This window comes from Coenobita brevimanus, chromosome 8, assembly GCF_032717465.1.
Source record: "Coenobita brevimanus isolate Jiangsu-jjx chromosome 8, ASM3271746v2, whole genome shotgun sequence".
In the NCBI taxonomy this organism is placed as follows: Eukaryota; Metazoa; Arthropoda; class Malacostraca; order Decapoda; family Coenobitidae; genus Coenobita; species Coenobita brevimanus.
In genome coordinates, this window is record NC_136961.1 from 43849378 (window position 1) to 43867287 (window position 17910).

General features: G+C 40.8%; 1 protein-coding gene across 1 annotated transcript; it reads right to left on the minus strand.

The window, feature by feature from the left end:
• Window positions 1-3484: 3484 nt before the first annotated feature.
• Window positions 3485-12310, minus strand: LOC145407815 (solute carrier family 49 member 4 homolog). The gene is made up of 9 exons (XM_080278675.1): window positions 12146-12310; window positions 11541-11794; window positions 10887-10999; window positions 9689-9817; window positions 8094-8223; window positions 7018-7126; window positions 5506-5692; window positions 4286-4468; window positions 3485-3621 (listed from the first exon to the last, which is right to left on the minus strand). Exons 1-9 carry the CDS (start codon window positions 12308-12310, stop codon window positions 3485-3487), a joined length of 1407 nt encoding a protein of 468 aa, XP_080134801.1.
• Window positions 12311-17910: the final 5600 nt, after the last annotated feature.

Consider the following 17910-nt stretch of genomic DNA (forward strand, 5'->3'; position numbering starts at 1 on the left):
TCTCATCCTAGTTCTTCTCCTCCACCTCACTCACATACACCCTTCTAGTCAGAGTCATTTTTCATTCTCTCCTTTTGACCAAATCATCTCAAAGTATTTCTCTTAACACAGTCACATCCATATCAACATTGCAGTCCCTTTATTTCCTTGTTTGTGTGTGTCTCTCTCCAAGACTCCCCTTACACTATCTTATACACCATTATAGTACCCTGAGGTCACACAGTAGCACAACCCTACCACCCCATCTATCCCCACACTACTTGTATACACTGTGCCCACATTCAGAACTACCCCACACACACGTACCTAGACCCACACACTTCCACACTACTCTCTCCACCTTCGTCTTACAAGTATGCCTTCATAGTCCTTCATTCCACCTTCCGGTCTCTTGTTCAGTATATCACGTTATTTTATTTTTATTTTATACTGAAATTTGACTAATGCAAGATAATTTTATTGAGCTTAATTAAAATTCCCTGGATCAAAGGAGTTAGAAACTTCACGAACCACTTCGAGTCCGAGGATTATTTTTTTTTCTTTCTTTTTTTTTTTTCTTTTTTTTTTCAGTGTTATGGAAATTTTTTTCTGTGTGAAAGGATCATTGCTAGATGTTTAAGAAGTTTTGAGTACACTACACCTTTTACTAGTTGTATTGTAACCCCTGTAGCCCAGGAACTTCTTACCTAAGCTGAATAAAATTGTCAGGCATTTACCAGAGATATTTAAAAAAAATAAATTAAAAAAAAAAATAAATAAATAAAAAATAAAATCCATAGGCTAAAGGGATTATTCTTACTTGGTACTGTTGCTTTTGACATATTGTACTCTGGCTGATACCGGACAGTTTTACTCAGTTATGGGAAATCCAGTTACAGGAAATCCCAACCATTCAAAATGTTAAAAGTATTCCCTATGGGATCAAGCACCCAGATCTTCCCCTGTAGGAATTTTGTCTGCTCTGCAACCAGACATCTGCATATACTTCACATCTTCTGGAAGGGTGAGTAGGTAACTGCTGATTGGCTGATGCATCACTTTTACTCAGTACCCTTGGACAGGGGTTCAGAGGTACTGTAAGAGTAAGCCAGAGGTATGACATTATAGCAAATTCTTCTCCATATGGGCTGTGATGGACAGAAATCCATTTAAGTTTGGCGACTGAAAACCACTGGGGAGGGAAGTAAAGGTTGGCTTTGCTGTGTATGAACTCTTTGAGTCAGTTTGTCGTAAATGAGGTTAAGTTTTGACTGAAAGTCCCCTTCACATCCCCGATGGTCACACACTAGTATTGAGAGTGATGAGCAAGACGGGAACAGCAGTGAGTTAACCTGGTAACTCAGGTGCTTTAGGGGTAAAGAGGACAGAATTATGTGGAAGGTGGTTCAAAAGTGCCCATGGATGAAGTGTTGCGCCAGAAAAGCCATCAGTGGTACTAAACCCACGAAGAAGCTAAGCCATGTGAGACTGATTCTAAACCACCCCAAGAAGATGTGTGACCTCCAATGGAGCAATGCCCAGAAGCTGTGACTTATAGTAGTGGTTATTACATGACAGAGGCTATGCCTGAATTGTGACAAACAGTGAATCACAAAGAGGGAATGAAACCCAAGATGTGAAGGAAGTGTAGAGAGAACAGAACTATGTGATTTGCATGCAATATGTTACGGTAAGCATAAAAAAGAATGATGATGTAGGAAATTTTTCCCAAGCAGTTGAAGGACATCGCACAGGACAGTAAGATAATGTGAATATAAATGGGAGGTAAATGATGTATCCTAAAGTACAGGAAGAAATAACAGCCCAGTGGATAACTAAATTGCATGATGTTACCCTTCAACATCTGCTGTCAGCTTGAAAGTTGTCAAGGAAGGTAATAACCACTTAAGTTGCTCTAAAAACAATAACAGTGCTGAATGTGATATGGAGAAAACTGAAAGCCTAGGAGAACACAAAGGACTGACAGTGATCAAATGTGTAAGGAGAAGAGGGGTAAAAGTTGGCCAAGAAATGTCAGCAGTCCCACAGTTACTTGGCCATCCTGCACCTGACACCCCACAGAAAACTTAGGTTTTCTGTGGGGTCAGCAACACACCAGTCCATTGCCTTACAAATTATGCCAAAGCATAAGTTCCAATGAACTGTAGGCATAGAACACTACACAGAGGGAATTAATTACATAGTAAAAAAGAGGAGTTTTTTACAGTCCAACTACATCCCCAAAAGCATTGGCAAATTTAAACTCTTCAGGTGCTGGCCTTGTTTCAGACAGGGGTTTTCTTCAGCCAAACAAGACTGTCTGCCTGTAATCAGAACAAAATACCTTAGTGAAATCTTGTCTGTATCAAAATCAGGGTAGTTCTTTTTTTTTACGAAACAGGGTCTTAGCTGAAGAAAATTGCTTGGCTAGAGGCAAAATAAAATATCTAGGAGATATAGTAGCCTGTACAGGTTAAATACAACCATACAATTCAGCATGTGGATGATATCCTGTAACTTCCATCACTGTTCAAAAGGAAGACGAGACCATTGTATGGCTTTGCTAAATGTTAAGGTAAGCAAAGGAACGAAAAATAAAGTTTATTAGAAATGGCCTCATGTTTTTTGGGCATTATTTTTTTTCTACTCCTGTATTACACATGGATAGGCTATATAAGTTATGACATCAGAAATGTAGGACGATGATAAATAAAAAGCAGTGTGCATGACAGCCATGGAATTATATCTATTTATTGTTAACATTAATTTGATCATAATACAATGCAGTATTTGATTATGTGTTTTACCACCTTTTTTTTTTTTTTTTTTTTTTTTTTTTTTTTTTTTAATCATACAATTATAAACTGCTGTATGGATGGATAAACTGCTGTTATTGAAAATTGTGTTGAGCATAATATCACTTAATTTCACCTTCAGTCCAAAAATTCATCACCTTACCTCACAAACCAGTAGTTGTAAAGCTGATGTGGCTGCTGCTGTCTGACCCAGTACAGTATTTTAGGCATGATGGCCTTGACTAAACCTCAAAGCATTTATGTTCCTTTCAGCAGTGACATTCCATAACAGACCACCTTCCCTCAAACTTCACCATGTCTCTCTCCCTCAAGCTTGATTTACCTCTTCCTCAAACAATTTTGAACTCACTCCCTGTATATCATATCACCTGCAAAATATGTGGCTTAGTTTCATATCACATCAGCCTTCTCACCACTTTCCTCATGCAGTCACTTATTCAGACTCAGTACAGTCCTGCGGCCTACCCCTTCCCCTGCCCCTTCCTTTATCTCACTCACATTCTCCTTGTCAGTCTTTCAGTCGCCATTCACTCCAAATGGCCAAGCCATCTCTGGTTCTTCTCAACACTCACCACGGATAATATAGGATCAACCATCAGGGCTGTATCAGTACCATACATACAGTATTTGTACACAGTAAAGTTGTGTGAGGTATGTTAAATTCATACATAGTAAAATAATGTGAGGTATTATATTGGTTGATAGGCTGAATGCTGGAGATTGTTCCTGTCGATGTTGGATCTGGAGTAGTCTTCCTTGACAAACATCAGAGGTATAAGAGCAAGGGCTCCTGCACCCAACAACAGGTACGTAACCCACTGGAAGCCTGATGAGAACATAACACTGTTATATACCTAAGTACTGTATTGTTTACACAATGTTCATCACTATTACTACATGCAAACTGCTTCACATAATTTTCTTTCTGAACAGTGTCATTGAATCAGTCATCTCATATTAGAAAGTAATCCATAGATGCAAGCATTGTATTGTATTTGAATATACAGTAATCTGTCGATTATCCGGACGGCCATTTCCCGGACAGTGTGATCTAGCTGTTTGAAACTATTATTCGTACATTATTTCATAATACCTGGACAAAATGCTTGTGTCCAGGTGGAAATATTGGTCATGCAAACATGTCCTCCCAGCCTGGTGGCTCCATTCTGACTGGGTGATTAGTTTACTCAGTGGTGACTGCTTGTCTGTGGTTGATGGGTCTGCTTGACCATGATAATTGCTTGGCTGTGGTTGATAGGTCTGCTTGACCAGAGAGAGTAGTGTTAAAGAGCAGGAACAAGTGTTGTACAAAGTACTGTGGTGGTGTTTTATGCTGGCTTTCAAAGTTAGTTTATGTACGAAGGGGGGCCAGGGGAGATGTCCATTATCCGGTCAGAGCCATTACCCAGACATGCCTTTGGCTGTGTTACGTTGGATAATCGAGGGATTACAGTAGTTATAACCAGATATAGGTATCACACAAAACTCACCAATGTTGGGGATAAAGAAGATGAAGAGGAATGTTAGGCCAACCAGATTATTTGTTCCAGTGAGGAGTCCTCCCACATTGACCTCAGAACATGGGTAGCAGATTTCCACTGCCACCTCAAAGAAGAGAGGACTACTGGCAAAACTAAACGACAGACCACCTATTACACTGGCATAGATCTGCCCTGAAAGAAGGGAAAATTGATTAACACAAACTCCACAGAAATATTCCAGTACAGTATACACATATAATAACAGCCAATCCCTTATTAACCCTTTTGGGTCTAAGTGGGCCAGAAGTTTGGCTATCATGGCCCAGCTCATTTAAGCTGTGCATAGGAAATCAATGTTCTCCAACCTGAGAAATCTACCACCAGACCAACTACTTGCCATTTTATTTGGATAGAATCCATAACGATCCCCTCCACTACCATGATGTCAATAGCCATATGGTTTTATTAATCTTATGAGACACTTAAAACTGGCAATCATTTCTTCCTTCATTACCAGAGGCCATTCCTGTGTTGAGTGGGATTATCTGGCGGAAACAAGAATTTATTATAATATCTGTCATCACACTGAAGGGGCAACCCTTTCACTGTCCACCTGAGTGGCTTGTTCATGCCACCCAGGTTGCTACTACCTTTAGTAGCAGAACCAAATTTAGTAGCCAGAAGTAACAGATGTAGCCCCACCTTCATTTGAACATGAACCCAGTGGACTGCAGGCTTAAGCTGCCCTTCTTCTGCAGTCCTGCATCCCTGTTTCAAAGAACAGAAAGGGAGTTAAGGGATGTTTGTATAACTTGACAGCTGTCTGATTACTGGGTATATCAGTCCCACTGCATGATAAACACATGTATACTTTTTTTGTACTGTACTTGAACCATGATGGCAGACAGGCTTGGTGTAAAGGAGGAGGGAGGAAAAGGTGTGCAGTGGGCCTATGAGCAGTTATGTGCCGTGTGCTTTGGGACGGAGGGATGCGTTCTATTGCCAGAAATGCCACTTTTGGACATGTCTGGATCCACATCACGTGTTATGCACATTCTACATGCACTTTGAAAAGTTTAGAACCCGAATAACACGTCTGTGCATTATACATGAAGTTTTGTGGGAACATGCATTATGGGTGAGGTGAGTGTCATACCTAAGGGATTAATGACTTATAAAGATCCAAACCAGCTTGAGAATATTGACAGGTTATTCTATAAAGCACTCACATTTAGTGAAGGTGATGGCACCCCAAGAAAGAAGGAAGAACCAGTAGTAGCAGGCAATGTCACAGATGAGGAGGAAGATCAGTGAAGGTTTGATGTGACCATATACATAGTCAGTCAGCCTCCCTGCCACAAGAGTGACCACGCCAGACACTATAACAGAAGACAGCCCCACCCACATTGCCTCTTCCTGGTGAGATTAAAAACATAAGGCCAATAGCTTTAAGTGAAGTAATAGTTCTTGTAATCTTGTTAAATCACCAAATCAGCCTATCTGGTGTCATTCTAGGAAAGGGATACTGCTGGGGTAAAAAGATCCCTGAAATTTTAGATGACTTAAAGACCAAAGAATTGTTTGTATCCATTTCTTTATAACTGGGTTTTATGCCATTTCTAAACATTTACATTTGTTCAAAAATGTGTAGAAAGAACTTGCATACTATACTGTATGCATGTTTTAGAGAAAGCTTGAGTTAGGATGGATGTTTGTAGTCAATGGTGGACATCTTTTGTATGAGGAAGTTTGTTGCATGCAGTTTTGTGTGTGTGTGTGCATTCGTGCATGTGTGTGTGGTAGTGCTTGCTGTTAAAGTCAAGTTGGTATTAAAGTCCATTTGTTATACTCAGACCCGTTTCATATCAAACCCTTCTTAACACCAGCACTTTTCCTTCCCTGTACTACTGTTCTTTCCACTTTCTGTGCACATTTACCTATCTTCTCTGGCCCTGCACCCAAATACTTAAACTCCCACAGCAAATCTTTTTTCTGTCCATTCACCAGCACATCACACTGCAGGTCACCGTCTCTATTAGAAATCATTGCTTTACTTTTATCTGCATTTAACTTTCATATCCTGGTACTTGCAGACATCAGTAGCACTCTGCAAACTCTTATTTACCGGTACTCTTGTCAGATAGTACAACATCATTGCATACATCAGTGTTAACATACTTCACCCTTTTTCACTCATTTCTAACCACATCCCCCTCTCTGTAATTCATGTTTCTGCTTCCTTCATAACCCCATCCACATACACAGTGGGCAGTCACAAGGACATCACACATCTTTGTCTTTCTCCAGCACTGATATTAAACCACTCATACACTCACCCTTACACAGGCTTCACTACCATTAGAAAAACACTTAAAAAACATTCATCTAGATGATGACTTGCTTTTGTACAGTAACATAAAGGTGAAACAGGAATGAAAAGAGAATGATTTTGTTTGGAAGAATGGGTTCCCTGAAAAACAGAAGACCAGATTATTAGTATTATTGCTGTTTTAATATTATTATTATTATTATTATTGTTGTTGTTGTTGTTCTTGTTTATTATTATTATTATTGTTATTATTATTATTATTATTATTATTATTACCTGATCGAGGCCAGATTATTAGTATTATTGCTGTTTTAATATTATTATTATTATTATTATTATTATTATTGTTGTTGTTGTTCTTGTTTATTATTATTATTATTGTTATTATTATTATTATTATTATTATTATTACCTGATCGAGGCCCAGATCTCTTAGTGAATAGTTGAGGACACTGATCCAAGCAGCAGGGAATCCACAGGTGATCCCATAGGATAGTGTCACCAACAGCACATCCTTGTTCCTGATACGGCATATAAATTTATTAAAAATTACTATACCTTGACCTAAAATTTCCTCTGTCCATCTTGAATGCTTAGTGGTAATAGTTGATAAACCTTGGAATATGATGCTAGTCATGAAGAAGTGCTGTGGAAAGGATGTAGTCATAGCATTGTCTTTTTCTTCCCCTGAACTCTGAAATACGCACCAAAGATGAAAATTTGAGCCAAGTTGAAGTGAAAGAACTACAGCTCTGTTCCCCATTTTGTACACCACCTCATTCAGCCCCTCATTAACCCCCTAACCCTAATGACATTAAATTACCTTATTATTCTTATCACTAGAGTATTTTATTGAGTTTTAGGGAGACCTCGTAATGAACCAGGTAATGACAGGTACTGTATATTTAATCTTTGGAGTTAGAAAACCCTTCCTCAGTGCAATTAAAGCCATCTGGGTGAAGCAAGAATAAATAAAAAAATTACAAAATACAATATTGTAGGGTAGGGGATAAAGCAAGGGATATAATATTAAATAGTTGTGTCTTTATAATGCAGTGGTCAAGAGAATTATATAAACTTTCAACAACCTTTGCCTTCACACAGTCTTCCTGCATGAGAAGGTTGTTAGTCCCTTCAGGCCAGTGGTATATTTTTTATGTTAATCGGGCCACTGCCAGATGATTTAATTTTTTTTTTAAGAGGTCTCTTGAAGTGGGAGGGATTAATGAAAGTTTTATCTACCCTTTCAGCTTATAAAAGAAAAGAAAAATCTAAACAGAATATAGATGCCAACCTAGTGATTGTTATTACCACTCCCATAGTCTGGGTAACATAAGTACATGTACAGAATTCTTTCCAGCAAATGTTAAGCTGTTTTATTCAGCTGAGAGTGAGTCATAGGAGCCTGAGTGTTAACTATCTGGAAAATATTTATGTTCTCATAAAGTGATATTATTGGACAATATAAAATCAAGTTAGCAGGGTTACCTGAGCATTCTCTTGACACTATTCAGAAAGTCTAGTCTCTCCACGTGGGAAGTGCGGGAAGGAGGAGTTGGTGGTTTGGGAGGGAAGTATATCAGGATGGCCAGAAATATGGCAGAACCAACACCAGCCCCTGCAGAGACCATAAATACCAATGAGTCATCTGTTTACCGAGAATATGCAGCCTATTCTTGTTCATTAATATCTGACTAATTTGAATTTGAAATTAATGTTGTAATATATGTACAGCAGTGATAAAAAATATTGCTTCATGCTTTACTTGAACAGTCTTCAAACGTCTAACAATTTTCAAAGTAATTGCTCACTGCCCTGCAATCTTTTATCATGAAGTGGATCAGTATTTATGTCTGCAGTGGTATCTCAGTAGGTAAAGTAGGGGAGTTATGCAATACAATACATTTAAAAGTTAATGCAGCCTCCAGAACTTAGCTTAGCACTGTAGAAAAAGATATCACATTTAAGAGAAGGGTAAACTTGTCAATTTGTCCACATTGAAAGTTAAGATTAATTACTTGTGCACACTTCAGCAAGTTCATATAAATGCTTATCCTTTCAGTCTGATGACATAGTTCTGATTTTATTCTTCCCACTTCCAACAGTTTTATTTATTTTGGGAGAACATCCTAGTAATGAAGAGTTTAATGATGGTTGTGTCCAACCCTTCCAGTTCAAAATATCTCTCTTTGGCAGAAAACAAATATCTAGCAATAGCAAGAATAGGACAATAAGTAAAATAAATATCCAGAGCCGATGAGGTTTACTTCTTCACTAAATGAGGTCTTATCTAAGCAGTAAAAATAAGCATTTGGGGGTGGCAAAAATAGTTCAGAAAGCTCATCATATTCAGTGGGTAAATGGAGACTGTTTTTAATCCCTTCACTGTGAGAGATCCTTCCCAAACAGTAAAAGCAGTTAGTGGTAGCAAGAATAGAAGCAGGACTGTTGTTGTAAAGATTATTGGAGAAGGATGCCTTCATGTTGAGGCACGGATACAACTGGGCATTGGAGCTACTTACGGTAGTTATACAGACATCTGTCAACTCCCCATTCTCCAGGAAGAAGATGTGGACTGCAAGAAGACAAATTCAGCCTACAGTCCATTGGTTTTGTGCTCAGACAGGCCTGGGGTTGTGGCTACTGCCACTATTATTTGAGACTTACAGCTTTCAGGTGGTGACAAGAATTAAACTGTACAGTAATGTCATTTTAATGGGTTACAGCATTAGAAGATATTTTTAACCCCTTCACTATGAAAGGTCCCTTCCAAGCTGTAATGAAGAAACTGTGAGGGGGCGGCAAAAATTAATCTGAAATAGCATCAAAGTAGTACCATAGTAGTAGCTGCAGCCCCAAGCTCTTCTGAACATGAACCTGGTGTATTGCAGGATAAAGTTGCCCTCCTCTGCCAGTCCACCATTCTCCTTCTGGTTGCTCGGTAGGGAGCTGAGGGACGTTCATATAACCGGACAGTGGAACCAACTGGCTATATTGTTGCTACTGCAAGAAGGCATTCATCTTCAGCATCTGTCATTAAAACAAAGGAATTAACTTGAATTACAGAAGTGGCGGCTACTAACATGCATAAAGGAGTCGCTGGATGTCACCCCTGATTTCTGCGGGTGTTGCTCCTTGACTGGGGGAACGCACCACCAGAGGCTCCATGTAACTCACTGCTGACCCTAACTGGTTCATCACCTGTGCCACCGCTGCAAAACATATGGTACATAAGGTAAGAGTGCTGTAGATTCACATATTTTTGAGTTGTTTCTGGCAGCATTTTATTAATTTGATAGCTTCTCAGGATTTAGTGCCTATAGAGCTGTTTATTTATTCCATGTTTGGTTTAATTTTATGTTTTCCATCATTAAAGCTGCATATCTACCATAAGGCAGTACTCCAGACTACAGTGGTATTGAAGTTGTTTTAGCAGTGACTTCACTAAATGAAGAAAAGTACTATACTTTTTACCTTACAAATATTTCTCAAAACACTGATTACACAGGATATCTGAAAACGTCACCACCCTTTTTTAAATGTTAAGTATCCCAAACCAATTTCAGCATTTTTTTTTTTTTTTCTGACTGATATTTTGCATATTGATGGAGGGATGGGGTGGAGAGGTATATGAGAGAGGGGCGGGTGTGAGTTGGGAGCAGGGCAATGAAATGGTGGGGGACAGGACGACGTGGAGGCGATTTGTTTGTGGCCACCCCAAATGGGATTGAGGCGTCTGGCAATAGATAGATAGATAGATTTACTTGTAGACTAAAAATTGAATTCGTATTAATAGTTGCTGAAAATTCCATTTTGCTCAAACAGTGTCATACAACAGTGACAGTTTCTTGTCTAGACTATATAATGTTCAAAGTATCAGAATGGCTGTAAATCTTATACTGAAAAGAATTCCTTTCAAATGTGATTTTTTTTTATGATAAGAAAATCATTCATATCTTGTGTAGCAGTCTGTTGTCATTGAAACTGAATACCTGTTTGTTGTACAGTACTATAGATCAAGCAAGTAAACTTAGGTCCATATCCTTTCCCCGTTACGGAGGCTTCCTGGCCCCTCTTCCGTACTAGTTTATTTTTGGATGTGACTGGTTAGCATCCCTTTTTGTATGTTATTTGTGTAGAATATGGCATTATTACACTTATTTAAAAGAAATGGAAGAGGATAGTTGGGTATAGTAAGCAAAACAAGTCACATAATGTCTGGAATATGGGGTAAGCAGAAACCATGGCTCACAAATGAACATAACCCCCCTTGGGACTGACCGGTGGCTGTGGTTCTCTCCTTGGGCGGGAACCACTCAGCAGCAATCAGGGGTGGTGCAGCCATCACCAGGGTGCCGGGGATCCCAACACAGATTGCACACACATGGGCCATCCTGAACAGGTTGCCTTCCTTTACTATCATGATCATCACCATCATTAATCATTATATATTACCATCATCATTGTTATCACCATCATCATCATGATAACACTAATTCCCACTTAAAAATGGACAGTTTAGGGTCTAGATTTTGGAAGAAAAAAAGCACAACCCTGTAGAGTGAATGAATTAAGTGTTAGAGATGTGGCAGGTGAGAATTCTTGTGGCATTTGTATTCTCAAATGACTGCTTTATCCAGTCAGCTGCTGAATTGACAACTGATGTTGATTTCTTTATTGATATGGCTGGTTGGCTTCACTGCTTAGTTGTGCAAACATCCCTCAGCTTCCTCCCTGTCCCCTGAAAGATGGATGGCGGACTGCAGGTGAAGGGCAGCTTTAACCTGCAGTCCTTTGGTTTCACATTCAGATGAGCCTGAAGCCACAAAGCAGAACAAGCAAACATAATGTACTATTGTATGCAGTAAATTATAAGACAAGAGCTGACACAGCACTAACCTGAATGCCGTATTTGTTATGTGCAACAAAACTTACACAGTAAAGAATGTGTCTGATGTGGTAAGGAAAGGGATGATCCTGACGATTGTGCCAATGGCAACGAGCGCCGCACATGTCAGCACTCCCACACGCAGACCTTTGGCAGTCATGAGCCAGCACATGGGTGTGATAAAGGTGACAAAAGTAATGGTACCCCAGTTGGCCATCATTGCCACTGTGGATGACCCCCACCCATGGAAGGCAACATCCACACTGTCACTGAGTGGACCCCATGTGTTCCACTGGACGCACTGGGGAAAATGGAAACTCACACTTACCAGTATATGCTGTTTTGTATTATGCCTTTTGAGACTGTAATAACTTAAGTATTATGCCTTTTGAGACTGTAATAACTTAACTTTTGGTTCCTTCCTTTCATTAAAAAAATAAATAAATAAATAAATTTGCACACACTGTACAGACCAATGTGAACTCTGCTTTGATTGGCTCTAGTAACTTCTGACCTATAATAGGAATCACCAGATTACCATTCATGTACAGTACTTGTATGTTCCACAGATTTATAGTAGACTAGTAAGTTCTTTTGATTCTAAGCATCAAGTACATTATGTTAAGCATAATTTTCAACAGAATTCACCAACCTGGAAGCATCCCAGAATGGAAAATATGGCAAGTACCCAAAATCTTCTGAAGAATAGTTTTGTCTCTTTCAGTTCCAGTGGGCAGTCATCGTTACACCGATCACTTTGGGCGATGAGATGCGCCTTCATTGCCATCACACCATCCACCTCATCTGTTACAGTCATACTCATTCATAGCCTTCCATTACAAATTTATTGCACCTACATATAAGTACAGCAGACTTTGTGATATGTTGTATATACAGTAAGAATATATAGACAGGGAGACTGCCAGAGACTGAGCAGTATGGAAAGCTGCCATTAAGTGAGCAAGGCTGATGCATGCAAGCATGTTGAAGCCTTTATAAATTAAACAAAATGATGCGGTATATGTAGCATGACATTTTGGTCCCTACTGGGCATCTTATCATGGAAATTTCACTTTATTAAAAAAAAACAGCCTATGGGACAAAAGGAATTAGGTTCCCAGTTTCTCTTAATATTTGTCTCATCCTCCTAAGCCTGAAACACACCAGGGCTGTGTCTTGCATGTTGCCCAGTCCCACACACCTCATCCCACACATGACAGTTTCATCTGCTTAGCAACAAGTATCCCTTTTTACTTTGGGGATGCATTTTTGAATACCCAGCCTCTTGGTGAAGTCTGATAAAAAACAGATAAGTTAATGGTTTTGGTGAGAATATGCTTCAGGTAATCACTACGACTGATGCTTTCCTTTATGCTATAAATCTGGATTTCAGTGGAAATTTAATTGAACTGAAATTGTTGGCCTGCAAAGGCATTTTTCCAAATCAGAATACAGGAAATTCTAATTAGCAGTGGGGTCAGATTTATCATGCTAGCCATTTGATTACTATTTCAGTCACAGAAAAAACTACATCATAATAGAGTATACTAAAAATGGTTAGGCTATGAGTGATGATTAAGACCTGGCAGTTTTAATTTCAGACAGTACTCATGCATGGTGGAAAATGATGTTACTTATTGAGCATATTTCAAAACCAGTCATATCCTCATCAGTTGTGCTAAGATGTTATGGTATACAGTCTTACTGTCCTTCAGTAGTAGCTTGGTTGTGATAAAATATCTTGACTTATGGTGTGACAGCGTACAGTAGACTCCCCATTTATCAGGGGCCTACAGTCTTGGATTGTTTGTGTATTAACAAAAAAATCAGTTCAGAGATTACCAACTACATGAAAAGTGCAAGTGAACTGCAAATAGTAGAGCCAGCCTACCGGTCCGTATGCATTATTTTATATCTAAAATTTAAGAGCAAGCACAAGCTGCTGAATATGTTCAGTATCACTTGTTGTGTAGAACTAAATTGACACCCAATGCAGACCAGGCTTCATAGGATCATCTAGTATTCTCAGCATCAGATCACCTCTTTACCTTCAGTCGCTAACCCTACCAGCTTCCCCCTCCTCACCTACCCGACCCACCTTGCCTTTTTGACCTGCCTCACCTATCCTTTCATCTTTGCCAAGGACCACTGCATCAGCAGCTGCAGATCCCTCCAATGATGCCAGTGATTGTGAGGGGTTCGGAGTCAAGGCCTGGCACCAGCAGTGAGGAGTTGGAGGCAGGTCCCTACCTTAGCTCCTCAGTTTTGGATCCCTCTCCTGTTACGCTACACACCAGCTGTTAAGGTAAGTTTTTCCCAACTATTTGTGCCTTTAAACCTCTTCATTGTCACTGTCTTCTGTCTGATTTACCTCAAATTAAATCTGCATTCCAGTTGAGGTCACAGAAGGGTCTCGATTCAGCAAGTGGGGGTCAGAATTGGGACTAGTTAAGGGATCAGCTTTTATAATAGAAAACTGCATTCTATCATACACGAGTCCTGCTTGCACCGTACCACCAAGTTAACAAATAACTCCATAAATGAAGGTCTACTGTGATAATATCGAATGTATGGAGATGGTACCAGTATTTTAAAAGTGCTACATAGAGTGTACGCTGGAGGTTTAGGTGTGTAGGAGGGTGATGACTGACCTGTGGTGGTGGGGTTGTGGTGAGACTGTGGCAGGGCGGAGAAGGAAGAGATGCCATTGCTGCACTTCTCTTGAGGCTTGCTAGAACTCACACTGCCCCCCAAAAGAGGTGATTTCTCTGGAAGTGTGGGAAAGTAACATCATCATCATCGTCATCATCATCATCATCATCATCATCATCATCATCATCATCATCATCATCATCATCATCCCAGCCTCCTTTTTTCATCAGAGGTGGGTTGAGGTGAAGAAAAATTAACATCCATTACCTTTAGCATTTTCATCAGGCATTTATACAGACATAGTTCAATTGCTTTTTCAATGCGCCAATTTCTTCTGGGCAAGAGGCGTTTCCTAATTAGTTAAAATCATTTGGCGATACGAAAGGTAATAAAGAAAAACCATACTGAAAGACATAAGGGATAGACTTTAGGCAGTGTGTGGTATGTGACTGAATGGTGTGGCAGTGTGTGGTGTGGTAGAGTATGGTATGGCAGGGTATTGTGTGGCAGTGTGTGGTGTGTGAGTGAATGGTGTGGCAGTGTGTGGTGTGTGCGTGAATGGTGTGGCAATGTGTGATGTGGCAGTGTATGGTGTGGCAGTGTGTGGTGTGGCAATGTATGATGTGGCAGTGTATGATGTGGCAGTGTATGATGTGGCAGTGTGTGGTGAGGGAGTGTATGGTATGGCAGTATGTGGTGTGGCAGTGTGTGATGTGGAGGTGTGTGGTGTGGTAGTGTATGGTGTGGTAGTGTATGGTGTGGCAATGTGTGGTGTGGCAGTGAATGGTGTGGTTTACTCATTGGCTGTCCGTCCACACACACACACACACACACACACACACACACACACACACACACACACACACACACACTACACCGCTCGCTGGTGCAGTGGTAACCCTCTCGCTTGCCAACTGGTGGACGGGAGTTCGCGCCTCACTCAGGTTGCGAAAGTTTCACTGACGAAGCGGGTGGTTACTGTCCCCCTTGAGCAAGGGGACGGGTGTGTGCGTGTGTGGAGGTCACAACCTTGCCCTTAGATCGGACTATATGAGCTCTCAGCTCCCTTCCGGGAGGGTAAAAGCTGACCATCACGACCATCAAGTGATCCTGACCGACCCGGTGAATTACACACGCGCACGCGCGCACGCACACACACACACACACACACACACACACACACACACACACACACACACACACACACACACACACACACACGGCTCTGCATCCTTGCCAGAGCACTTCTAAGTTTAGTATTTAAGATGGAGATATATTAGTTTTAGGCCACGTTGAAGTGGAAAGAGTATATATAAGTAACACACCTGCTGTATCCATTAGGTCGAGATGCTATTGAGTTGTTTTAGTCCTGAGAGACTGTCAGGCGGCCACACATCTGAAAGAGAGAGAGAGAGAGAGAAACGCCATTAGCAAAGATCCCTAACCCTTTTCAGCTTGTTCGATGGCCAGGTGTAGTTAGGCTGGAGGATTGCATTGACTAGGAACCAAGGAGACTCGTTCTTATATCAAACTAGGAGTCATTGAATTTCATGTAACCGAGGCTTTTGTAACTTGTGTGAGTGACCCAGTTCTGTCAGATGAAAGCAAACTTTTATACCGAACCAACTAACAAGCATCAATTTAGTCTGTCGGTCTGTCTCAGTCTGTCTGTCTGTCTGTCCATTTACTGTATCTCTCTGTACCTTTATCCATCTATCTCTGTCTTACTGTCAATCACATACTCCTTCGTTGACCCTCAGGAGCATAGGGACCCGGGGCTAGGGTATTCAGTTCTCACATTTATGCTGAATGACACGTTGCTCATCCCTGAGTGGCATTGTTTTCAATAAACCTTTATAATCGACTAAATTTGAACAAAGATATTCAGATCAACAAACTTTCCATAAGAACAGGAAACAATACGATGCACAAATAAAAATGTAATAATTCTCTTACACAAAAGAGGGGGCGTATTCAGAATGACTAAGAGATTACGTAGCACTTCTTCCCTGCCGATTTATTCATCACATTGTTGGAAGGACACAAGTCAAGAGTGAGAGCAGTGGAAATGAGTTATTTAAGAGGAGCCTGTGGAGTCACGTGGAGAGACAGGCTGACGAATGAGGATATAAAGGAACGTTGTGGTGTGGATGTGGATGTGATAGGAAGCGTTATGAGGAATACACTGAGGTGGTTTGGCCATGTGGAGAGGATGGAGGGTGAAAGACTGACGAAGAGAGTGTATATGAGTGAGGTGGAGGGGGAAAGAGGGAGGGGGAGGCCGAGGATGAGATGGAGGGATGGGGTGGAGAGGTATATGAGAGAGGGGGGTGTGAGTTGGGAGCAGGGCAGTGTAATGGCGGGGGACAGGGCGACTTGGAGGCGATTTGTTTGTGGCCACCCCAAACGGGATTGAGGCGTCTGGCAATAGATAGATAGATAGATTACACCTCAGTATCCTCGTTTATGTTACTGGTGTTGACATTCGATATTAAAACCATATATAAATAGCATGCAAGATGATGCTAAGGTATGCGATGCAAAATAAGTCGCCAGAGAAGTGCAACGAAATCACTACCCAGAATAGGCCTACGTCCATAGGAAAGACCACTCACGAATTAGGATGACCGATGCGAGTTTGTTCCTTCCTGGTTTCCGGACAACTGACTCACGACCCAAATGACACCCTATACATGCCTTTGTTATGTCCCTATGGTATTTGGCTGCTGATTATAGTATCTGTATAGAGCCTCTGTGTGTGTGTGTGGCTCACGTGAATCATCCGAGCCCTTGAAATTAGCTATTGTCAACTATCTTGCTTGGCCACAGCGATTGAGATAACTGCTGTACGAGGCAAACAGCGGACGGATTATCTTGTCATTGGACTGATATTCATTTTTTCTTTAACCAACGAGAGTACGGAGCTGTCTGTACTCCTTGAAGGGGTTGTTAATATATTCCTGTGTGCTCATTGAAGGGGTAATGTACTGTGTACTGCTTGAAGGGGTAGTGTGTGCTCCTTGAAGGGGGTAATGAAGAATATATGGATTCTCAAGCTCGAACGTAGAGAGAGGGGGAAGGAGGGGAGGAGAAAGAGATGTGCATAAGAACGATTCCTAATAATGTTTAATGTCTTTAATGTTCGAGAGGGACACCTTCACGTGGTGGTACTGAAATAACCGGGTGGAGGAGCTGCCTGGTTATATAAACATCCCTCAAATCCTCCCCTATCCCCCAAAAGGAGGATGTGGACGGCAGGGAACGGGCGGCTTCACTTGGTTCACGTTCACATGAACTTTAAGATACAAGGCAACAGTTAGGCAGTGATTCAAATAAAATGTACTAATATATATTTATTTAAAACTATAAATTAAGTACAATACAATGAAATATTTACAAGGAGACGTAGAGAACGCTTTGGTGATATAAATTGACTCTCTCTCTCTCTCTCTCTCTCTCTCTCTCTCTCTCTCTCTCTCTCTCTCTCCCTCCCTCTCTCTCTCTCTCTCTCTCTCTCTCTCCATATTATTCCATGTAGGTCATTGTGAGAAAAGGGCAGTGGCTGCAGCTGTACATCATTCCCATAACATCTCTTCGTGACCAGCATCATTTTGTAGTAATCTGGTTCCAACAGCATTTAAGATAGACCGATGGTTTTGTGTGGGTGGGTGGGTGTGGGTGTGGGTGAGTGGGAGAGTGGGTGTGGGTTTGGGTGAGTGGGAGGGTGGGTGTTGGTGTGGATGTATGTGTGTAGCTTAGTCTCCC

Bases quoted from the DNA above. Each gene is read 5' to 3' on its own strand.
- LOC145407815 (XM_080278675.1), bottom strand. From the start codon at position 12,310: ATGACTGTAACAGATGAGGTGGATGGTGTGATGGCAATGAAGGCGCAT. The intron at 8,224-9,688 runs GTTAGTAGCCGC...TGGTCTCTGCAG, and splicing joins CCAGCGACTCCTTTATGCAT to GGGCTGGTGTTGGTTCTGCC. The intron at 5,693-7,017 runs GTAATAATAATA...TAATCTCACCAG, and splicing joins GAGATCTGGGCCTCGATCAG to GAAGAGGCAATGTGGGTGGG.